This window comes from Rhinoraja longicauda, chromosome 22 (assembly GCF_053455715.1).
Source record: "Rhinoraja longicauda isolate Sanriku21f chromosome 22, sRhiLon1.1, whole genome shotgun sequence".
NCBI classification, from domain to species: Eukaryota; Metazoa; Chordata; class Chondrichthyes; order Rajiformes; family Arhynchobatidae; genus Rhinoraja; species Rhinoraja longicauda.
The window spans coordinates 28,658,801-28,684,753 of record NC_135974.1 but is presented as its reverse complement, the minus strand read 5'-3'; the positions used below and the strand labels follow the sequence as shown (position 1 = coordinate 28,684,753).

The 25,953-nt window shown below is 41.8% G+C and overlaps 1 protein-coding gene across 1 annotated transcript; it reads right to left on the bottom strand.

The window, feature by feature from the left end:
- Positions 1–8,102: 8,102 nt before the first annotated feature.
- LOC144604596 (opsin-5-like) lies at positions 8,103–20,974 on the bottom strand. Its single transcript, XM_078419216.1, has 5 exons — positions 20,884–20,974; positions 17,370–17,532; positions 15,878–16,005; positions 11,665–11,999; positions 8,103–8,690 (listed from the first exon to the last, which is right to left on the bottom strand). The coding sequence occupies exons 1-5, from the start codon at positions 20,972–20,974 to the stop codon at positions 8,103–8,105; spliced, it is 1,305 nt and encodes a 434-aa protein (XP_078275342.1).
- Positions 20,975–25,953: the final 4,979 nt, after the last annotated feature.

Sequence of the window (25,953 nt, the reverse complement as noted above, 5' to 3'; positions counted from 1 at the left end):
TGTGGGTTTCCTCTGGGTGCTCCGGTTTCCTCCCACATCCCAAAGACGTGCAGATTAATAGTGCTTCTGCAAATTGTCCCCAGTGTAGGATAGAACTAATGTACAGGTGATTGCTTGTCACAGTCACAGGAAGAACGTGCAAAACCCCCACAGGCAGTGCCCAAGGTCGGAATTGAACGGGTCTCTGGTGCTGTGTGGCAGCAGCTCTACCAACTGCGCCCCACGGTGCCTCATATAATCCTGTGAAGATCAAACAAAGTTAGAAAATGCTTGGAATTTGCAGCAGATCATATGGTGTTACCACAAGGAAGTGTGGGCACAAAATACATTGGCGTGTTTTTTGACCTGTTTGCAGTATTTCCCTGGGGTGATGTTACTAAGCAGTGTTTCTTGGTTTGAACATGAAGGGTTATTTTTTTTCCAAATCACTCAAGGTTTGCTTCCATAAGTATTGTAGTTACATTAATATTTATGATTCACTTTTCCAGAACTTATGAAGTTGTTGGAGATATCCAGCAGAAGAGGGGTCTATTGTATATTTGGCTTTTCAATGGACTTTTACCTTTTTAGTTTAGTTTAGAGATACAGCACGGAAATAGGCCCTTCGGCCCACCGAGTCTGTGCCGACCAACGATCGTCGCACATTAACACTACCCTACACATACTAGGGATAATTTTTACATTTGCCAAGCCAATTAACCCAAAGATCTTTGGAGTGTGGGAGGAAACCGAAGGTCTCGGAGAAAACCCAAGCAGGTCACAGAGAACGTATAAACTCCGTACAGACGGCACCCATAGCCTGGATCGAACCCAGGTCTCCGGCGCTGCAAGTGTTGTAAGGCAGCAACTCTACCGCTGATATGGGGAGAAAGCAGGAATGGGATACTGATTTTCGATGAGCAGCCATGATCATATTGAATGGTAGTGCTGGCTCGAAAGGCCAAATGGCCTACTCCTGCACCTATTTTTCTATGTTTCTATGCTGCCACCCTGGGAACAAGTTACTTTGTTACCTCCCATCTCAGTTTATAATATAGTAAATTGACATATTGATGGAAGGATTAGTACTTTTGCGAAGAATAAACTTCCTTAGGTGATAAGAAAACCGATAAGTTATTGAATCATTATAGCTAAATTGTAAATTAGCTTTCAGCTTTTTAATCTTTGTTGATAAGTCAAACTATTTTGCAGATCAAAAGTGAAGCTTTGATCTTTGCTCACATTTATTTGTACAGCTCAGAGTTCCAGAGTGCGGTGGATATGCAGTGTAAAGTTCCTAAACGTTGTTTTGAACCACAGCCTATGTAATCAGTCAAGCACACTGCATATTGGTATTAAGGTCATAAATGATAGGAGCAGAATTAGACCATCCGGCCCATCAAGTCTACTCCACCATTCAATCATGGTTGATCCATCTCTCCCTCCTAACCACATTCTCCTGCCTTCTCCCATAACCCCTGACTGCATTTGGATTACATTCTTTATTGCAGTCTAGCGAGATTAAACTTGAGTAATGATGATTTAGTACTTCTGGATTGCTAAAGTGGAGGAATTGCACCTTGCCTCCAGCACTTCCCGTTGGTGAAAGAATGGGTCAACTGGGCTTGTATTCGCTGGAATTTAGAAGGATGAGGGGGAATCTTAAAGAAACGTATAACATTCTGAGGGGACTGGACAGGGTAGATGCATGAAAAATGTTCCAGATGTTGGGGGAGTCCAGAATCAGGGGTCACAGTTTAAGAATATGGGGTAGGCCACTTAGGACTGAGACAAAAAAACGTTTTCATCCAGAGAGTTGTGAATCTGTGGAATTTTCTGCCACAGAAGGCAGTGGAGTTCAATTCACTGGATGTTTTCAAGAGAGAGTTAGATATGGGAATCAAGGGATATGGAGAAAAAGCCAGAATGGGGTACTGATTTTGGATGATCAGCCATGGCGGCATGGTGGCGCAACAGTAGAGTTGCTGCTTTACAGCGAATGCAACGCCGGAGACTCAGGTTCGATCCTGACTACGGGTGCTGTACTGTAAGGAGTTTGTACGTTCTCCCCGCGACCTGCGTGGGACTTCTCCGAGATCTTCGGTTTCCTCCCACACTCCAAAGACGTACAGGTATGTAGGTTAATTGACTGGGTAAATGTAAAAAAATTGTCCCTAGTGTGTGTAGGATAGTGTTAATGTGCGGGGATCGCTGGGCGGCGCGGACTTGGTGGGCCGAAAAGGCCTGTTTCCGCGCTGTATCTGAAATATGAAATAAAATAAAATAAAAAAATATGAATGGCGGTGCTGGCTCAAATGGCCTACTCCTGCACCTATTTTCTATGTTTCCATGGTGGTAAATCTTGTTGCTTTTTTCACAAAATGCTGGAGTAACTCAGCAGGTCGGGCAGCATCTCGGGAGAGAAGGAATGGGTGACGAAGAAGGGTCTCGACCCGAAACGTCACCCATTCCTTCTCTCCCGAGATGCTGCCCGACCTGCTGAGTTACTCCAGCATTTTGTGAATAAATCGATTTGTACCAGCATCTGCAGTTATTTTCTTATAATCTTGTTGCGTTCCTGCCAGCAGATGGCAGTACAGAGACAGTATTATTGTCCACTGTAAATGATGAAGCATCATTAGCAACTCATTCAACAATCTGACTTGTGTGAAGTGATGAATGTGAGAGGTTTTTTTGAAGACTCCCAATTTTAAAGACATGAAAGACTTGAAGGATTATTCCCGAAAGTCAACAATCAACAAGATAACCCGTCCAACTGAACAGAGAGGATTACTTTAACACTGAATAATTATTAGTCATTAAGAATTTCCCCTTTAGCAACCTATCTATGGCTAACGATTGCAATGTACCCACATTTGTGATTAAAAGCATATTCCTCTAATTTACTCTGAGCAAATAGATGAAAGAGCAGTTTACACAGCAATCAAACCGTGGGAAATGAAGCAATGTTCTTCTCCTGATTCATTTTTAGAATTTATTTCCAAATTAACATTTACATAATGAGACCTAATTTACATAAATTACTATGTTATCTATTTGATCCTCTTTATATTCCCCTGAATCCTTACCATGTCTTAGAAATATGACTGCCGATTTATTTCTCAGTTCTATCTTGCTTTCAGCATTATTATGAATGAAACAATGACATATTATTACGTTTCAGTTGGCACCTCAAAGTATATGCAGGCATATACTGTACCATTACAAAACTTACAAAACAGCAGAGAAAATTACAAGATAAATTCCCAATTTTCATCTTTCTTAAATTACATTACTCAAATCATTAATTTTAACATTAATTATATAATTTAAATCTTTAGCATCAACATTGCTGTGCAGCAGCCAAGCAAAAGCCAACTGTAAAGTTGTAATTTATCCATTAAAATCATTACAATGTTAAGCTTTACGTGACAATGGGCAGCCTAACATCACTAAATAGTTCTTACATTGTCAAACTAATCCATTACAGGAATCAGACACAAAATGCTGGAGTAACTCCGTATCTCTGGAGAGAAGGAATGGGTGACTTTTCGGGTGGAGACCTTCTTCAGACTGATCTTTCCTACACACTACAAGAATTATCTGTTCATTATTAAGACTTTGAAAGACACTGTAACTATTCCAATGTCGTTCAGGTACATTTAATAGTGATAATCTAAATAAATAAATAAAATAATTTAGTATATGTAATGATACAAGCAGGTTGTTGAGGATTCTGATACAGAAAGAACATTTCAAGGTTACAAGCAACTGTAGAAGAAACTAAGGGCTGGAGCAACTCAGCGAGTCAGGCAACATCTTTGGAGAACATGGATAGGTGACCTGTCCATATTCTCCAACAGTGCTGCCTGACCTGTTGAGCTGCACCAGCACTTTGTGTCTTCTTTTGTAAACTAGCATCTGCAGTTCTTTGCTTTTACAAACAACTTGCTTTTAGAGAAAAACAATAATAGAGCACAAATCTCACATGCCTTTGGTCATTGAGTCTTCACTGATAAGAGCAATGGCTGGGACCAGAGTCTCATAACCTTTCACCCATTGGGGACCCCTGCTGGTTGGGTGAACTCTAGGGTTCGAGCAATGGAATTCACCTTGAACTGGGATCCGTGACAGTGACCTCACCCCCAGGGCACAAAGGTAGACGGGTGAGGAGAGGGACATCGGTTCTCTGGACGATCCAGACGTCCAAGGAGGCAATGGCTGGAGGTCCAGCAGCAGACTGGGGCTCGCCTGGATCGGGCAGCGCACATAAGACCTAGAGCACGGACTGGATTTTGAAAATGGCGCCTCTTACATGCTGTCCCAGACTATTTCTGTCCACTTTGCTAATCAGGGATTGTGTTTAGGTATGGCAATACCTTACTGAACCGTATACGAAAACATATTTCACTGTGTGTATGCACATGTGACAATGAATGACCATTGACCATGGCATGCATATGTATCCTCAATGAGCTCCTTGTTTCTTAATCTACAAACAGCAGTCTACTATGTCTTTAAACTAGGTATCCTTAGTGAGAGGAACACAAGTTGTAACATCAGGATTGAGCTAATCTCAGAGATCTCCGGGATGAAACGTTTGTCTGCATGATCTGAGGCCTCGTGATTTACTGCTTCTTCCAAGTGAGTCCAATTATTTTTTGCCTAAGCACCACATTGTTTTTCTTAGCGGGCCTTTGAAACTTAGCAGATAGCTCCATTGTGACTGAAAACCCTGCTTTAACCCTTACGTTACTTTACACCCTTTGGAGTTGTTGGTCCGCATCACTCATCCAACCATAGTAGGGAAAGCATTGGAAGCTATTATTATAGAAGTGGTTTTGGATGGCCACAATGTATAAACATTTGGATGAAGGTATCAAGTATAATACAGTACATTCAGAAAGTATTCAGACCCCTTCACTTTTTCCACATTTTGCTACGTTACAGCCTTATTTTAAAATTGTTTTTTTTTTAAAATCATCAATCTACACACAATACCCCATAATTAAAAATCAAAAAGAGGTGTTTAGAAATTTTTGCTCCAGCTCCAGTTTAGTTTAGTTAAGTTAAGATGTACAATGCAGAAACAGGCCCTTTGGCCCACTGAATCTGTGTTAACCAGTGATCCCCGCACACTAACACTATCCTACACACACTAGGGGCCATTTACGATTTTACCAAGCCAATTAGCCTACAAACCTGTATGTCTTTTGGAGTGTGGGAGGAAACCAGAGATCCCGGAGAAAACCCACGCAGGTCACAGGGAGAACGTACAAACTCCCTACAGACATACCCCCATAGTCAGGATCGAACCTGGGTTTCTGGCGCTGTGAGGCAGCACTCTACCTCTGCGCCACCATGCCGCCCTGTTCAAATAACTTTTTGTAACTTTGTCAGTGCTAGAAATATGGCAATCCTTTGTGTACTGCCTAGATGCGGTCTGCTGTATGATTTCACCGTTTTGTATGAAAAACAAATAATTTCACTGTACCTAGGTACATGTGAGAATAACATATCATTCAATAAAGTATCATTGGGGAAGCGCTTGGCAGATGGAATATCAGGTTGAAAAAAGTGAGGCCATTCACTTATGCGTTTTATGGCATTCTGAGATATTAGCTGGTGTTGGTGTTCAGATGGATGTGGGTGTCAATGTATATAAATCACTGAAAATTAACAGCAGGTTCAGCAAGCAATTAGGAAGACAAATGTTCTATTGGGTTTTATTCCGAAGATGATTTCACTTCATCAATGGAGACTCCTGCAGAGGCAGTGTCTGGATATTATGTAGTAGGGTGGCTCAATGCCCATGGAATGATAAACTTGTGTTGGAGAACCTCTCTCCTCCATTGCCCCCCAGAATTATCATCCTATTCTTGTTTGCACTCTTTCTCAAATTATATACAATAACCAATTGAAACAGTACCACAGCACCATAGAGTCGGGTTCAATCCTGACTATGGGTGCTGTGTGCACAGAGATTGTATGTTCTCTGTAACTGCGTGGGGTTTCTCCGGTTGCACAGGTTTTCCTCCCACATTCCAAAGACGTGCGGGGTTGTAGGTTAATTGGCTTCTGTGAATTGGCCCTAGGTGAGAGGGGCAACATTTTAAAGGAGATGTGTGGGGTAAGTTTTTTTACACTGTTTGTGGTGAATGCCTGGAATACACTGCCAGAGACGAAGGTGGAGGCAGATATGATAGTGACATTTCAGATACTTTTGAGTAGGCAGGGAATGGAGGGATATGGATTATGTACAGGCGGATAAGAGTTGGGCTTGGCATGGTGTTCAGCACAGACATAATGGACCAAAGGGTTTGTTCCTATGCTGCACTGCTCTATGTTCTAGAAGTGAAACCAATTCAATTTATGAACTATTTTCCATGTTTTATTGAACTTATGTGAACTGAATCGTAACCAAATATATATTCTACAGAAAGGACTGGAATGCAATGGCAAAGTACAGACGATAAAAGAATCTAGGAAATACCTTTTCATAATATTAAAAGTTTAACTTTAAGGGAGTATTTATTTTAAAAATGAAGAAGTGGTAATTTCCGTGGTTTGGGGGCATGGGAAGTATTTGGGAAGCTGCTGGCATTTCAGCAATGACGTGTGTGAGGTTTTTCTTGTTACCCTGGCTACATTAAAAGCATTCATGTTGAATTATGTCTTTCAGACTGAAATGCCACATGATGATTACTAATAATACTGAAGTTGTTATGGTTACCAATAAAATTGCTGAGCTGTGTTTGAAAAAGGTGAAATAAGTTCTGAATATGGTGGAATATATTGATTTTGGGTTTAATGAATCAATACCTAGAACTGAGGGATCCATGCTCAGAAGCAAGATTCTGCTTTACAGTCTCTGGCATTTGGGACCAAAAAAAAAGATGCTTTGTGGAGGCTTTTGAAGTCCTGAGACAAATTGAGAATGCAAAGCTCTTTCCCTTGCTGGAAAGTCCAGGGGCAGCACGGTGGCACAGCGGTAGAGTTGCTGCCTTACAGCGCTTACAGCGCCAGAGACCCAGGTTCGATCCCGACTACGGGTGCTGTCTGTATGGAGTTTATATGTTCTCCTCCTGATTGCATGGGTTTCCTCCCACACTCCAAAGACATACAAGTTTGTAAGTTAAGTGGCTTGGTATAAATGTAAAATTGTCCCTCGTGTGTGTAGGATAGTGTTAATGTGCGGGGATCGCTGGTCGGTGCAGACTCGGTGGGCCAATGGGTCTGTTTCCGCACTGGATCTCTAAACTAAACTAAACTAAAAGAAGTGGGTGCAGTCTCAGGATAAGACGTGAGGTGAGGGAATCTTTCTTCATGCAATGCATGCATTTGTTATGAAGCTGCTTCTGCTTCTGCTTCTGCTTCTGCTGTCTCTGTTTGCTGTCGTTCACCTGACTGAGGTTAGTTGACAGGGCTCACCACAGGGAGATCGACAACATGAACCCCAGAAACAACCTGACCCTATGAATTCCTCCAGCACTTTGTGTTTTGCTCAAAATTCCAGCATCTGCAGTTCCTTGTAGATGCCCTCATTTGTTAGTTTTCTTTTTGAGTGACGTTGTATCAAAAGCTTTCTGGAAACGAATTGGCACACATCTCTCTTTAACATTTGTCTCCCTTTCTCCACCACACTTCAAAGAATTCCATGAGGTTCCTCAAGCAAGACTTTCTCTTTGATATTTGCCCTGGATTCTGAATAATTATAATTTTTGTACAAATAAATTTTAACTTTCCCTTAAGTATTACAATATAATGTCTCATTATGATTTAGTCTTTAGTTGATTTTTAGCAGAATGTTTATTTTTCTTCTCTCTGTCATACCGTTTTAAACGTCTCCTTTTTCTGTAGTAAACTGCAGTGAACATTATTGTTCCACGCTACATTTTGCTCTTCCCTGTTCAAAATGTTCGGTGCAAATACAAAGCACCAATAAAACTTGCAGACGTTCGCATGTAACAATTTACAGTCTTTTGACACCGCCAGGTATTTCACACATCTTTGCCATGGATGACAATCTATTTGGTCACACAGTGGATCTGCACAATTAACAGTGGATCTGCACAATGCCTCAATGTTCAAGATTGCACAAGACATAGTGGATTTTTTTTTTTTCACAATATATCGTGATCCGTGGTCTGCTTGGTGGGCAACGAGTCTATTGTTACCTCAATACTCTCGACACTGGGAGATGCTTTGCTTCCAGTTAACATCACTAGTGTGGTTAACTTCATGGGCCTCAGTTCTTGACTGTCATCGCTCGAAATAAGAAGGCTGGCTTTGGATGCAGATTCCCCCGATTCGTGAGATTTTGTGGTGTTACTGAAAAATTCGAAGGTATTGGCGCACGAGTTGCTGCCATCCTGCCCATGTGCAAATCCATTTGGATGCCTGGAGGAGTTCAGTGGGGCCTGATCGCAGGCTGCTTGCAACGTAAGTCCCACCTCGTTGTCCCAGTGTCTACCCTGTCTCCTGCAAAGGTTGAGTAAATACGCCAAGTCTTTGCATAAAAGCTTCCGAAAGTTGGGTTTGAACAGCAGGTGGACGAGAGGGTTGTATAATGTTGAGGATTTTGCAAATAAAGAAGACAGAGCAAAGGCTAAAGGTGGGACCTCGTCAGCGTTGTCAAATGCTGCCCACATTGCTGTAATCGCATACGGTGTCCATGCCACAGAGAATCCAATGCACACAGCAACGCTCATCTGCAGGATAACGAGAAGGGAATTGTCATATTATCTTTGTCAGTCTTTAGAGTTACAGTGCAGAAACGGACCCTTAGTCACACCGAGTCTGTGCCGACCAGCGATTACCCCATGCACTAGCACTATCCACACACTCGGGACAATTTACAATTTGCACCAAAGCTAATTAACCTGTACAATGAAGGTAGACACAAAATGCTGGAGTAACTAACTTCAGTCTGAAGAAGGGTCTCGACCCGAAACTTCACCCATTCCTTCTCTCCTGAGATGCTGCCTGACCTGCTGAGTTACTCCAGCATTTTTGTGAATAAATACCTTCGATTTGTACCAGCATCTGCAGTTATTTTCTTACACTTCTCAGACTGAAGAAGGGTCGAGACCCGAAATGGCACCCATTCCTTTTATCCAGAGATGCTGCCTGTCCCGCTGAGTTACTCCAGCATTTTGTGTCTATCTTCGGTGTAAACCAGCATCTGCAGTTCCTTCCTACACATTTAACCTGTACAATATACGTCTTTGGAGTGTGGGAAGAAACCGGAGCTCCCGGGTGAAACCCACACAGTCATGGGGAGAACGTACAAACTCTGTAAGACAGCACCCAGAGTCAGGATCAAACCCGGGTCTCTGGCGCTACGAGGCAGCAACTCTACCACTGCGCCACCGTGCCGCCTATGTTAGTTCACATTCATGTCTTTGTGCAAATGTTAAAGAATTTTGTGGATTTAAAAACGAAATGAATGCCTAATTATTATAATCTCTTTGGTATTGATAATATTTTGGAAGCAACTTACCAGCCAATCTTGTACAAATCCAAAGGTTTCCAGAGTGACAGAGGTGAAAAGAAACTCGAGCATTGCAATTTGCTCATCTAACAGAGTAGTCTGATAAAATGGGGGGAAGTGGAGATGGGGCTGGAATTAGATTTCACCTGTTGTGTCAGTCTCTTGGGCATTATTTAGATAGAATGCAGAAAGGAAAATAAGCAACGGGTGAACAAACTTGCCTGAATCTTCTTTCAAGGGAAGAACTAACCAGTAATTCTACAAAATGTGTAGGAAGGAACTGCAGATACTGGTTTAAACTGAAGATAGCCACAAAAGGCTGGAGTAACTCAGCAGGACATGCAGCATCTCTGGAGAGAAGGAATGGGTGACGTTTCGGGTCGAGAGCCTTTGTGCAGCAATCTCTGCTGGATTTTCTACTCTACATTCACGCCAGTTATGTTTAGCACCCGACATGAATATTGGAAATACTTTCTGCAGAATATTGGGTTATTGCATGCAGTTCTGGTCACCACATCACAGGAAGAATGTGGAGGCTTTGAAGAAGGAATGATGGAGATTTACCAGTCTGATGCCTGGATTAGAGCGGAGCGTTGCAAGCTCAGGTGCTTTGTGTCTACCTCAGTCAGTTGCAGCCTGCAATGTTGTCAAAAAGAGGGTGGGACAAAGGCACAAAACTCCGCTTGGGAATAACGATTTTATCTTATTCGTATGCATCAGGCTTCCTAGCGGATGCCAGCGGCAGTATCGATGGCCCAGCTTTATGTCAGGTTGGATTAAGATAAGTGAAGTTTGGCAGTAACAGGGGAAAAATAAACAGAATGTAGAGATGCGTAAACAGCACCCCATTTTGGAAAGCATGGTGGCGTGGCAGTACAGTTGGTGCCTTACAGCACCAGACACCCGGGTTCGTTCCTTCGGGTACTGTCTGTATGGAGTCTGAAGAAGGGTAATCAAATGTACAGCACTTTGGTCAACGTGGGTTGTTTTCAAATGTGCTATACAAATAAAATTGACTTGACTTGACTTGACCCAAAACGTCACCCATTCCTTCTCCCCTGAGATGCTGCCTGACCCGCTGAGTTACTCCAGCATTTTGTGATACCTTCGGTCTGTGCGGAGTATATACGTTCTCCCTGTGACTGCATGGGTTTTCTCTGGGTGCTCTGGTTTCCTCCCACAATGCACAAACGTATAAGTTTGTAAGTTAATTGGCTTCTGTAAGTTGTTCCTAGTGTGTAGGATAGAACTAGTGCATGGGTGGTCCCTGGTCGGCACGGACTTGGTGGGCCTAAGTGTCTGTTTCCACGCTGTATTTCTAAATTAAAATGAATTGGTGTCTGAGGAAGGGTTCCAACCCGAAATTTCACCTGTTCCTTTTCTCTAGAGATGCTGCCTGACCCACTGAATTGCTCCAGCACATTTTATCTATCTTTGGTATAAACCAGCACCTGCAGTTCCTTCCTACATCATTTTTTTCCCCATTCAGTGGTTGAGATGTGCTTGCTACCAGCAGGATAATTAATATATGTTTCCCATGAAGGATAGTACTTGTGAGGCAAACTCCATCAAGGATACACAAAAGCTAAGCTAAAAGCTTCTAGCAGTTCTGAATCTCACCTGTACAACTGAAGACACAAAGTGCTGGAATAACTCAGCGGGTCAGGCAGCATCTCTAGACCAGTCTGAAGAAGGGTCCATATCCCAAATGGCATCTATCCATGATCTCCAGAGATGCTGCCTGACCCACTGAGTTACTCCAGAACATTGTGTCTTTTTTTTGTAAACCAGCATCTACAGTTCCTTGCGTCCTCACTTGTGCAACTGTAGGTTGGTGGTGGTGTCTATCTAATTTCTAGCAGGTTCATTCCATTTAGTTTAGAGGTGCAGCGTGGAAACAGGCCCTTCAGCCCAACGAGTCTACACCGACCAACAATCACCCATACACTACTTCTATCCTACACACCAGGGACAATTTACAGAGTGCCAATTAACCTACAAACCTGCATGTCTGGAGCACCCGGAGAAAACACACACGGTCACAGGGAGAACGTGTAAACTCATCACAGACAGCACCCAAAGTCAGGATCAAACCCGGATCTCTGGCGCTCTGAGGCAGCAACTCTACCAGCTGCGCCACTGTGCTATCAAATTGTTCATTGCAATTTACTGCTTGATATTTCCAGACTTACCTTTACAATTAAATTGTGAGCATTGGTGGAGTTTGGCTGTGGGGATACATGTTGTTGCACGGCCCTTCTCGAACCTTTTACAGTTAGCAGGATGAGTGTGTATGATGTGGTGATGATGCCACACGGGATGATGTAGCAAAAGACGAAGAGTACGATGATGTAGGACATTGCATGGGAATCCAAATTTGGTGCTTTCCACTCGATGCAGCAAGCAGTCCCATAGGGCTCTGGTCCATAGTGGCCCCAGTTTGCCAGAGGGGAGATGGCGAATACTGAAGCATATGCCCAAGCACAAGACACCAAGATACAGGTATATTCTGACGTGATTCTGTTCCCTATTTTAGAATAAAAATGTTAGATTAAAACCTGAAAAAATCACAATGTACAAAAAAACTGTAGAACGTGGAATGGGCCATAAAACTTTCATTCAGTCCATGTAATGTATTCGATTGTAAATTATGACAATTTCTTTAGGGAATGTAACAACATAAATATCTCATTACTCCCCAAAGATTAATTTCATAAGACTTATCAATGCCAAAATTCACCTTTGGCTTCCTGTAATCAATGGGTTTAATGTATTGATTTAATGTGTCCTTTAAAAGATCCCATACAAATTGTATAAATATGGATCCATGAGGCTCTCGGCCGACTGGGTTATTATACAATGAGAATTTATTCACCTCTCTTGCATAGGTAGGTAGACACACACGCGCACACGCACACGCACACACACACGTATATATCATCATCATATATCTACAGCCGGAAACAGGCCTTTTCGGCCCTCCAAGTCCGTGCCGCCCAGCGATCCCCGTACATTAACACTATCCTACACCCACTAGGGACAATTTTTACATCCATCTACCCGTACAAGAGGGGTGAATAACTTCTCATTGTATAACAACCCAGTCAGCCGAGAGCCTCATATATATATCACAGCCAAGATGGAGACCCACAAGACCACTACTAGCAGTAAATAGCGGCTTTAATAGCCTGATATTTGTAGGCAAGGAAGGCACTGGAATTTAGAAGGATGAGAGGGGATCTTATCGAAACGTATAAGATTATTAAGGGGTTGGACACATTAGAGGCAGGAAACATGTTCCCAATGTTGGGGGAGTCCAGAACCAGGGGCCACAGTTTAAGAATAAGGGGTAGGCCATTTAGAACAGAGAAAACTTGACATGTTAATGGTGACAAACCCTTTGTTCTGATGGAAAAAGCATAGCACCTGAGTATATATTGGTGCAAACTTATTTTTTACTGTTCTGCTGCTGAATATGATTGAAACATAGTAATGTACCATGATTCTTTTTTTACAGTATCCTCTCGGCCCACCTCTGAAAATTATCTTATCGAAACTTATTTTATCGAAACGTATAAGATTATTAAGGGGTTAGACACGTTAGAGGCAGGAAACATGTTCCCAATGTTGGGGGAGTCCAGAACCAGGGGCCACAGTTTAAGAATAATGGGTAGGCCATTTAGAACAGAGATGAGGAAAAACTTTTTCAGTCAGAGAGTTGTGAATCTGTGGAATTCTCTGCCTCAGGGGGCAGTGGAGGCCAATTCTCTGAATACATTCAAGAGAGAGCTAGATAGAGCTCTTAAGGATAGCGGAGTCAGGGGGTATGGGGAGAAAGCAGGAACGGGGTACTGATTGAGAATGATCAGCCATGATCACATTGAATGGCGGTGCTGGCTCGAAGGGCCGAATGGCCGAATGGCCTACTCCTGCACCTATTGCCTATTGTCTATTGTCTATTGAAGGTTCAAAAAACTCATATTGTATAATTCGAGAATACTCAGAAGTCAGAATACTTCACTCTTCCCTCCAGCCTTTCTCCATCAAAGGCTTCATTCATTGTAAATACCCAATATTTCTTAACTGTTACTGAATCTCAGGAACACTTTAAGATTCTTTGCTAATATTTTGCAAATAATTAGATGATTTAATTTTCTTTCTCTATTCATTAAGGGTTTGCTGAAATTAATCAATTTTTACTTGTCAAATTAGCCAAGGATTCACTCTGAAAGCGGAGAAACGTTATATTTCCTTCACCTATCTTCTCCAAAGTTAAAGATTAATTTGGTTTTAACTGTCAAAAAACCAGGGCAGCACAGTGGCGCAGCTGTCAGAGCAGCTGCAGTACAGCGCCAGAGACCCATGTTCGATCCTGACCTTGGGTGCTGTCTGTGTGGAGTTTGCATGTTCTCCATGTAGCTATGTGGGCTTCCTTTGGGTGCTCCGGTTTCCTCCCAATCCCAAAGACATACAGGTTTGTAGGTTAATTGACCTCTGTAAAAAAATATGCCCCTAATGCGTCGGGAAAAGATGGGAAAGTGGCATAATAAAGAACTGGTGTAAATAGGTAATCAATGTTCGGCGCGGACTCGGTGGGCTGAAGGACCTGTTTCCATGTTGTGTCTCTAAACTAAAACTAAGCAACTCCTGCAGGAGTGAATATATAAATAGCATTCCAAGGCATGAAAGTTTCAAAATCTATCCCATTCCCATTTGATCTCTCTGCCTTAGGTCTCTAAACTGTTCACTGAAGGGTGTGTTCCACTGCGGCACAGCATGTCATCCTTCTGTTCAGCAATTTCCATCCTTCTGGTTTTTAAAAGGATATGAATAATTGCAGGTCATAAATAAATTTTTAAGGGTGTTTTCAAAGATCGTTATATGTCTCTTTCCATCTCCTCCAGACACCTTATTGGCTTCTCTTTAACATCTTCCAATCATTTAATTCTGACCATCATAGACCTTTCCTTTACCTCTTTACTCTCCCTTTTTCTCTGCTTTCACACTCAGCTAAAATATGTTGAGTCTCTAACTTTTCACGTTTTGATGAGAGCTTCTATGAGACTGTCTACCCTACTGACAATTTTTTTTTAATGTGTAGGAAGAAACTGCAGATGCTGGTTTACACGGAACATAGATACAAAATGCTGGAGTAACTCAGCGGGACAGGTAGCATCTCTGCAGAGAAGGAATGGGTGATGTTTTCGGTCGGGACCCTTCTTCAGACTTTGAAGATTCTTCCTTTCGACCCGAAACGTCACCCATTCCTTCTCTCCAGAGAGGCTGCCTGTCAAGCTGAGTTACTCCAGCATTTTGTAACTTTCTTTTCTAATTAGTTTAAAAATTATTAAAATTCAGCCTTGTCGAAGGGCTGAATGGCCTACTCCCGCACCTATTGTCTATTGTCTATTGTTCTGTTTTTCCAATATCAAATTTGAATGGTATATTAAAGACCATTGCTCAAGCCATAAACATTGATGCGTATTACAGTCTGAAATGCTGTGGTAAAATTAATTCATTGTAATTTCATAAATCTGGCAGTTTCATGATGCACATGGCAAGATGATTTCAAGACTGGCTGACAATTCTTTCTCGGAAGCTACGTAGATGCTCAAAATTTGAAATATACCAGAAAGTGCAGGAAGCAATCAGCAAGCCAGGTAGCACCTACGGAGAGATAGAAGCTACTGGTTCATTATTAATGCCAATCTATTGTATTATGTAATACGTTTCAGTGTGGTGGCAATCTACAATAGCTGTAGTTTAGTTCTTTTAGTTTAGAGATACAACGTAGAAACAGGCCCTTCGACCCACCAAATCCATGCCGACTAGCCATCACCTCATACACTAGCACTATCCTGCACACACTAGGAACAGTTTACAATTTTACCAAAGCCAAAATCTGCACGTCTTTGGAGTGTGGAATGAAACTGGAGCTCCCGGAGAAAACCACGCAGGTCGCGGGGAGAACGTGCAAACTCTATACAGACAGTAGTCAGGATCGAACCTGGGCCTCTGGCGTTGTAAGTCAGCAACTCTACCATTGCGCTACCTTAAGTGTAGTGTTGCAAATAGATGCAAATTACATTTGAAATTCAACATGTATTGCATTTAATCTGTGTTCATGCACCAGATAGTACATTAAAAAATCAGTACCTATAGAAAATGAGGAAAGAATTACCACTTATCTGTTAACTGTGAATTGCATTACTTTATTTTTTACTATTGAATTATAGAAAGTATGCAAAATCTTATAAAACCATTTACCAGAACAATAGCAGCAATTATTAAATAGTAACAGCGTTTTACATCTGAGCTAGTAAAAGACTAGTTTTGTATGAACTATCAATGGAATAACTTTTCAGGAGAAGTCCAACTACTACAGTGTAAAGTGTTAGTACCTACCATATGCAGGGTAACAGACCTTCATACAGCAGACAATACTCAGCATTGTCAGGTTAGTAAGGCTGGAGATGCCAAACAGCACGCCGCAAAACGCATAATAGACGCAACACCTTTGACTGAATAACCACCTGGAGGAGAGATCACATTTGTCGGTAACCTTTTTAAGGTTATGGGGACAAATTATTAATGATACACTAATTAATTATTAGTGTATCATGAACAAAACTAGTGGACTCAAAGAATTTAAATGCCTCGCACTGGCTAAGGCAGTCCCAGGTTCATATGTTTGTATATCTCGACCCACATTATCCACATGTAATTTCCCCTCTGCTTTTCTCTTGCATCTTAACCAAGTGTTTGTGTAACTTCAGGTTGTTCGATATTTCGCAGTGACCTGACTTTCCTTCGGATCACCGCCCCCATTTTCCGGACCCTCGCCTCCTCCTCCCTTCCGTCACCTCCTCCCCACCCCCTCATTGCCCCCCCCCCCCCCACATCCCCCCACATCGCCTCCTCCCCCTCCTCCTCCTCCCTTCTTGGTGCCTGCTATCCAGACAGTGAAAAGACTAAATGTACGTGATTACAAGCAGTTCACACTGTACAGATGCAGGATAAAGGGTATAATGCTTAGTGCAAGGTAAAGTCCGATTAAGGATAGTCCGAGGGCCTCCAACAGGATAGGACTGCACTCTAATTGTGGTAGGATGGTTCAGTTGCCTGATAACAGCTGCAAAGAAACTGTCCTTAAATCTGGTTGTGCATTTTCAGACTTCTGTAGCTCTTGCCTGATGGGAGAGGGAAGAGGGAGTGACCGGGGTGAGACTGGTGCTTCATTATGCGGCCTTGCCGGGGCTGGTTTAAACCGAAGATAGACACAAAATGCCGGAGTAACTCAGCGGGGCAGGCAGCATCTCTGGAGAGAAGGAATGGGGGACGTTTCGGATAAGACCAGAGATGCTGCCTGCCCCGCTGAGTTACTCCAGCATTTTGTGTCTATCTCCTGGACCTCTCTCTTGCAATAGCGGACAGTAAACCATGAGACACAGCAAATATCTCCAGCTCCAGACTGGATGGAGCCAGGTACATATCAATTGTAAGGTTTTACCTTGACTAGTAAGGTGTCAGGAGTGACGGGGCGAAGGTAGGCGAAGGGGGTGGAGAGGGAAAGATAGATCAGCCATGATTGAATGATGGAGTAGACTCGATGTGCCAAATGGCCTAATTCTGCTTCTAGAATTTAGTCTTATGAAGTTTGTTCTCTTAGCTCTCCAATCAAACTGCAATAGTGATGAAGAATTTTTAATTTTATTTGTGGCGATGAAGCATGACATAAACTTGAATAAAGTCTGATTGAGTGGGATGAATATAGACTACCAATCCTTTATGATTATCAGTAATTTTCCAAATGCATGTTAAATGTTTCATTACAATTTGCATAATACTGAAATGCTCAAATTAAATTTGTTATAAGAAATTAGATCAGTACTATTACCTGTGTGCAAATAATGATGGAATTGCCAGCGGTAATAGAGTTAAGGTCATTGCAATGTCACTGATGGCTAAATTCACAATGAAATATTCAGCTGGTTTCAGCATGTGTCGTTTCCTCAGTGCAATAAACAAAAGAATGCTGTTTCCAAACAGGGATACAATACCTGTGAAGAAAAAATCATATTTCTACAATTAATAGAGTCATAGAGTCATGGAGTCATAGAGTCTTACAGTGTGGAAACTGGCCCTTCGGCCCAACTAGCCCACACCGACCAACATGCCCCAACTACACTAGTCCTGCCTATCTGCGTTTGGCCCATATCCCTCCAAACCAAACCTATCCATGTATCTGTCTAAATGTTTCTTAAACGTTGCAATAGTACCTGCCTCACCTACCTCCTCTGGCAGACCGTTCCATACAGCCACCACCCTTTGCATGATGTTTTGTAATTTGTGGTCAGAATATGTCTTCTTCAGACTAAAATAACCCCAAATCAATATATAAACTTTAAAATCTTTAACTCTATAATTATTGAAAAATCAAATTGTTAACAAATTTCAAATGATTAATATCATTAAACATAATTTATAAGGCAGAAATCTGACTAGTATTTAAGAACAGTTATTTGTAAATGTGTAAGTTTTGTTAACTATTGGTGTGGCCATTTGAGCAACACACATTCAGAATTCATGTTTTTAATAATAGTATGGTTGTCAGCTCTTGCCATTGTTCTGGGTAAAATGGATTCACGGGCGACACAGTGGCACAGCGGTAGAGTTGCTGCCTTACAGTGCCAGAGACTCAGGTTCGATCCTGGCTACGGGTGCTTATCTGTATGGAGTTTGTACATTCTCCCTGTGACCACATTGCTTTTCTCCAGGTGCTCCGGTTTCCTCCCACACTCCAAAACGTACAGATTTGTAGGTTCATTTGCATCTGTAAAAATTGTAAATTGTCCCGAGTGTGTAGGATAGTGCTAGTGTATATGGTCGCTGGTTAGCACAGACTGGGCGGGCCGAAGAGCCTGTTACCACGCTGTATTTCTAAAGATAATAGCTTCTGGTGTTCCAAACTAAACACAAAAGTAACACAAGATGCTCTCAGAGATATCCTGCCTTCCACATGATGCACTGTTCATGTCTTTGCCGATTGAATTACCAGTTTGGCAGGAAATTAGTCTTAGTCACAACCACCATTCAGAAGTAACAAACATTTTTTATTTGTTAATCCTAAATTATCCTAATTTATATTTATTTCTTAACAACCTCTTTGACCCTGGAAAATGTAGTCTCATTCTTTCAAAGGAAAATTTAAAGGCAGGATAAATATGTAAACAAATAAAGATGTTTGAGTTTAAACCGGCATCTGCAGTTCCTTCTTACACAAGATGTTTGAGTTTGTTCAACTTCCTACTTAAATTACTCACAAAATCCAATTTCTAACGCCCCAGTCCTTATTTTACGCTGGACACGATGTTTGAAATGTAACTTCTATTTCCTACATTTTACTTTCTTCTTTGTAGTCCGAGAGAATTATTTGAATAATCAATCTCCTTATTGTGTGTTTACAGACCCAACAAATCCTCAGGAGAGAGTATCAAATGCAAACAGAGATCTAAAAAAAAATGGTAGCTTCATTTGAGGTGACAGCATTTGACGTCTCCCTGTTGCCATGACATCCATCCAGACCATGTAACATTAACATTACTATTACTAAGAAGATAGACAATAGAAAATAGACATTAGGTGCAGGAGTAGGCCATTCGGCCCTTCGAGCCAGCACCGCCATTCAATGTGATCATGGCTGATCATTCTCAATCAGTACCCCGTTCCTGCCTTCTCCCCATACCCCCTGACTCCGCTATCCTTAAGAGCTCTATCTAGCTCTCTCTTGAATGCATTCAGAGAATTGGCCTCCACTGCCTTCTGAGGCAGAGAATTCCACAGATTCACAACTCTCTGACTGAAAAAGTTTTTCCTCATCTCCGATCTAAATGGCCTACTCCTTATTCTTAAACTGTGGCCCCTGGTTCTGGACTCCCCCAACATTGGGAACATGTTTCCTGCCTCTAATGTGTCCAACCCCTTAATAATCTTATACGTTTCGATAAGATAATTTTCAGAGGTGGGCCGAGAGGATACTGTAAGAAAAGAATCATGGTACATTACTATGTTTCGATCATATTCAGCAGCAGAACAGTAAAAAATAAGTTTGCGCCAATATATACTCAGGTGTTATGCTTTTTCTATCAGAACAAAGGATTTGTCACCATTAACATGTCAAGTTAGCAGCTTTTGTTAAATGTGTCGTAGTCATAGAGCATGGAAACAGGCCTTTCGGCCCAACTATTGCATGGCAACCAAAATGCACCATCTAAGCTTGCATCCATTTGCTCACCTTTGGCCCAGATCCTTGTTCCTCTGGGTGCTCCAGTTTCCACCCACACTACAAAGACGTACAGGTTTGTAGGTTAATTGGCTATGGCAAGAAAATTATAAATTGTCCTGAGTGTGTAGTTTAATGCTAATGTGATTGCAGGTCGTCACAGACCTGGCTGGTCGATGGGCTGTATCTCTAAAATCTAAAGTACAAAGCTTGCTAAGCTATAGTATTCTACAATAACTCCCAGAGAAGAAATCTCTCAATCTCTGTCAGAAAGGAATCCATGGATTACATGTACAGAAATAATTTCACTCTGCATTTGCACATGTGACAATAAAAGCACCATTGAGATCGGGACCCTTCTTCAGTTTGTGTCTGGTCGGGACCTACTTTTGCTAAACCAGCATCTGCAGTTCCTTGTGTTACGAAAGAAAAGCAGAAGTTGCCCCTAGTTTTCTTTGAAATATTTAAACATTTTTAATATCTTTCACACTCGCACATCTTCTAAGACATGGAAACAATGGGGAAGTTTCTGAGCAAAGTCATATTTTGAATGGGGATGGGTGGTTATGAGGCCGTATCCCATCCAAGAGATATGAAAACCTCCTGGTAAATGAAGGAGGAATTCCTTCAATCCTTGTTAAACAGTGCATGTGTAAATAATGGAAATTACTGTCTGATTTATCCTGTGGTAATGGTGGTCACGAATATCCTCGTCATTATTGTTAACCCAAAATACAAGCCCTGGTCTATTACCTTTTTATATTTATACAAATAATATAGTTCCCAATGCACCAATTCATGATTTTGGCTACTTCTACTATCAAGAAAATAAAAAACTTACGAGTATATTTTAATAAATCACCTGCCATCCAACTCCTTGAAATGATATTCCTCTTTTTGTTATTGTAGCAGTGACATTATAAATAAATGATTAAGTATAGTATAAAAATTACACATAGCAAAAGGAAACACAGTGGCTGTAAGTGTTCGTTGAAATGTCCTTTGTCATTCAGATATATAATCATTCACACAGGTCCCTTCACTTCCTATCAGTTTATAATTACAGCATTTACTTTATTTCAAAAGACCCAAGGTACTGTACGTTACTTTATCATTAACAAACTCTTACCATATATGGAATAAACTATTCCAAAAAATATATCTTCCTCCTCTGATATAGATGACAGGAAGATGTTATTCTCCTCACTCCCATTGCCCATCTGCAAAGAAATGTTGCACATTTTGAAACTGTAGGAGCAAATGGAAAGGCCACGCGGAGTTTGTGTTCAAAGCAATGGGGCCATTTATTCAAACTGGTGCGCAACCAGGAGACCTGTCAAAGCTGATCTCCTGAGCGCGACGTTGGTACAGCTTTTACATTCTCAACTGGCAAGATCACACACAAACTTGATTAACAGTAAAAATATGTCTTGATTGCCGAATGGAGATTACAGAAAGACTTAATTAAGTAACAAACCATGTCTTGGTTACAGAATAAAATGAATATCCACAAGTCTAACTTAGTTATCATATCATATCATATCATATCATATATCTACAGCCGGAAACAGGCCTTTTCGGCCCTCCAAGTCCGTGCCGCCCAGTGATCCCCGTACATTAACACTATCCTACACCCACTAGGGACAATTTTTACATTTACCCAGCCAATTAACCTACATACCTGTACGTCTTTGGAGTTGACAGTTGATCCAATTTTACTGTTACAATAATGGGCGCCGCTACGAGATAATCAATGGATTTCCTGAAACTTGGGTGTCGTCATTGCTGCATTCCATGTCTCTACTTTTAGGCTTTATCCATGGTTCCCGGTCACCGCATTAGTACATTCCACAGAGGAAGAAGATTGAACTTTCTTGCCTTCCATCACAGTGAGGAATGTGGGATCCACTGTGATGGATGTTTATGTTAACTTTTATGTGTTGTGTGTCTTGTTGCTTTTCTCTTAGGCTGTGTGGTAACTCAAATTTCACTGTACCTTAATTGGTACATGTGTCAATAAATTAACCTTGAAACCTTGAACTTGAACCTATTTACTAGTTATTAGCCCTCAGTATTCTTTCCCCGACAATATATTTTTTTACAATAGTACCTTGAAAAAAACATGTTTTTTTCCTCGGTTTTTGGACTTATACAACCATTTGAAGAAAGGACTCGACACGAAACGTCATCCATTCCTTCCAACCAGAGATGCTGCCCTGTCCCGCTGAGTTACTCCAGCATTTTGTGTTTACTTGTGGTATGCATATTGATTTCTCTAGCTTTAAGTAACCCTTGCTTTCCCTATCTCTCTGTCCCTCCCTCCCCATCCTAGTTCTCCGACTAGATTCACTGTCCTCCTGATTAATTTTGTTGTTTGTATTCCTCATTGCCACCTTCCCCATAGCAAACAATGAACCATTCTACATTTCCGTGATTATCGTCTGCTTTGAACAGTCCTTTTCATACCTTTCCCTTCCATAATCCCTTGACTCAGTTTGAAGAAGGGCCTCGACCCGAAACGTCACCTTCTCTCCAGAGATGCTGCCTGTCTCACTGAGTTACTCCAGCATTTTGTGTCTAGCATACAGTATTTATCTGATGCTTTTCTCAATCTCAGGATGTCTGAATTGTGTTTTTGTTTTGAAGTGTAGTTGCAACATTAATAGGGAGCTAGGCAGCCAATTCAGAGACCGGCAGACATCAAAAAGGTAAAATAAGATAATCACCAGATATCTTATTTTTATGAATGTTCTGAATTAATAAGCCAGAATTAATATAGGATAGACTTGGTCTCAGACAGAGTACCAAGGATCATTCCTCAGCTCTTCTTTCAACTGGAGCATCAAATGATTTGTAAAGTGAAGAAACAACTACATCCGGTCCATAAATTATGTTCATTTTACTATTGCTTTATAATAGAAAATAAATGACCTGTAAATCCATCTATTTAATAAGATAATGCCTTTTTTTACTGGGATGCTTGCGAAACCTCAACTGTGATGTATCCCATGTTCATAAATGTGTAGGAAAATAACTGCAGATGCTGGTACAAATCGAAGGTATCACAAAATACTGGCGTAACTCAGCGGGTCAGGCAGCATCTCAGGAGAGAAGGAATGGGTGGCGTTTCGGGTCGAGACCCTTCTCACACTGATGCACTGAAGAAGGGTCTCGACCCGAAACATTACCCATTCCTTCTCTCCTGAGATGCTGCCTGACCCGCTGAGTTACTCCAGCATTTTGTGATACCATGTTCATAGGTGATAGGAGCAGAGTTTGGCCATTCGGCCCATGAAGTCTACTCTGCCATTCAATCATGGCTGATCTATCTTTCCCTCTCAACCCCATTCACCTGCCTTCTCCCCATAACCCCTGACACTCATACTAATCACGAATCTATCTATCTCAACGTATTGCCCATTGAGCCTACAGATTATAAGGTATATTGACCGGGTGGAGATGTGCATCACGGATCTCCGGTCTCCGTTTCTCTGCATTAAACATGGCAAACGTGCAAATGAGTGAAAGGCAAGGTCGTCATTGTGGGAACTTGCCCCGAGTCATATTCCTTGCAGCTGTTTTGCTTTAGTGAAGACAACAAGGACGACAGGGTCGTAAATCAGGTGAAATGAGTCTCAGGCAATGGCTCACACCCAAAAATAACAAATCAGTGGCGTCTTTTACACTCTGCCCAATTGTTATTGTGAAAGGAATTTAAAGTAGGATGCAATTTCCTATCTCCCAATTTGGCATGACTCCCAGAATGAATTTCACCTTCCAGGATGTGCTAAAGGTGCCCACAGCAGTTTCTTGTCTTTCGGCCATAAATACTATGGGGAGGCTCAGGAGCAGGAAGCATCTGTCGTGATGATTCTTCTCCAATCTTGAAGTGGCTTGATAGCCTGTGTACATTGCTTCATTGGTATGAGGGTGTGCTCGAGATAGCCATCCTTATTGTCAAAGTTCTTTAAAAATGTTCTTGCACGTAGTTCAGGGCGGCACAGTGATGCAGTGGTAGAGTTGCTGCCTTACAGCGTCAGGGACCCGGGTTCAATCCTGACTATGGATGTTTGTGTGTGCGGAGTTTGTACGTTCTCCCTGTGACAGCGTGGCTTTTCTCCGAATTCTCCGGTTTCCTCCCACATCCCAAAGACGTGCGAGTTTGTAGGTAAATTGGCTTCTGTAAATTATCCTTAGTGCGTAGGATGGAACTAGTGTGCTCGGATATTGTTGGTCAGCGTGGACTTGGTAGGTCAAAGGGCCTGTTTCCTCACTGTATCTCAAACTAAACTAAACTAAGTCAACTTAAATGTTGTTGGCGAATTGTGGAAATAATATCATTCTTTATTATGTAGTAACAAGGAACTGCACGTTCTGCTTGACCAAAGAAAGGCACAAAATGCTGGAATACAATTCATGTACAATTTGGTCATTGTTCCATTTGATGTACAAACAGAAATAATAGCCAGTAATTATGTATTGAAATAATGATTCTTAAACCAGATGACCTAAATAAATTATATAAATCTCAGATTCTGTCCCATTAGTTTTGCACTAATCACATTGCTATGGGATAAGATTGATATCCCCTCCCCATTGGCTTTTGCTATGTTATGTAGAATCTTTTATTGTTGTGACCTCTGTTCTGTAGATTGTTCTTATAACATATTTGAAAAATGCTGTTAAAATCTGCAATATGTTTCTTTACAGCATCTTCATAATCATAATCATAATCATACTTTATTAGTATGTTTTGCAACATACGAGGAATTTGTTTTGCCAAATGATCTGTATATTCTGCCTCTGAACACTAACACTGGTTTGTCGTAACTGTAACACAAAATACCAACAGAATGATAAACCATTCACAATTATACCACTAACTTGAACTAATTTTTCCTTTTTATGTCATCAGGGGAACTGTAACACTTGGGCTGTGTGTAAAAACACCACTCCTATTTACCAAAGCACGGTATTTGCAACAAGATAGGCTTGGAAAGTTAGCTGCTATTCGCTGCAGAAGTAGTTGTTTGGATAAAACAAATCATCATGTGTGTGTGTGTGTGTGTGTGTGTAATGGGGTGCTTACCAGAGCACTTGGAAGACCATGTGGTCATGGGTCCTTCTCTCCAGAGATGCTGCCTGGCCCGTTGAGTTACTCCAGCTTTTTGTGTTTATCTTCAGTTTAAACCAGCATCTGCAGTTCCTTCCTAAACATTTCACCTGCTCCACTGAGAAATCTCCTCAAGGTATGCCTGCTTTAAAGAAGTTCTCCTCCTCTCTCCGACGAGAGTTCTGCAACATCCTCTCTCGCTGCTCCCCCTCTGTGATTCCTCCTGCTATCTTTCATTCATTGTTCTTTATCTCTCCACATCACCAGTCTACATCTCTTGTTTCCCTTATCCCTAACTAGTCTGAAGAAGGATCTCGATTCGAAACGTCACCCATTCCTTCTCACCAGAGATGCTGCCTGTCCCACTGAGTTACGCCAGCTTTTTGTACCTATCTCCGGAAGAACATGCAAACTCCACACAGCCAGCTCCAGAGGTTAGGATCAGCGCAGGTTCACAGCAGTCGAGAGACAACGGATGTGCCAATGTGCATAACAGACACAGTTTCCACGTCAGCCATGCCTGGGAGTAAATAGTGTCAGGAAAAAAAGCTTCCAAACTCCAAAATACTTTGGCAACACCCCGACCACATCCTGAAGATGAAAGATATTACAAGCAACTGTGGGAAAGCTATGAAAGTTCAAAGTAATTCATGGCACCATTAAACAGTGGGAATCAGTACAATCGTAGAACATGAAAACAGGCCCTCCGGCCCAATTTGTTCTTGCCAACCGTGATGCTTATTGACGATAATCCCATTTGCCTGCATTTGATCCAAATCCCACTAGACCTTTCCAGTCCATGAACCTGTCCAACTGCCTATTAAATGTTGTAGTTGTACATGCCTCTCCAACCTCCCCTGGCCAGCTTGTTCCACATACTCACACCCTTTGTGCGAGAAACTTGCCCCTCCAACCACCTATAAATACTCCCACTCTCACACTAAAGGGCAGCACGGTGGCGCAGCGGTAGAGTTGCTGCCTTACAGCAAATGCAGCGCCGGAGACTCAGGTTCGATCCTGACTACGGGTGCCGTCTGTACGGAGTTTGTACGTTCTCCCCGTGACCTGCGTGAGTTTTCTCCGAGA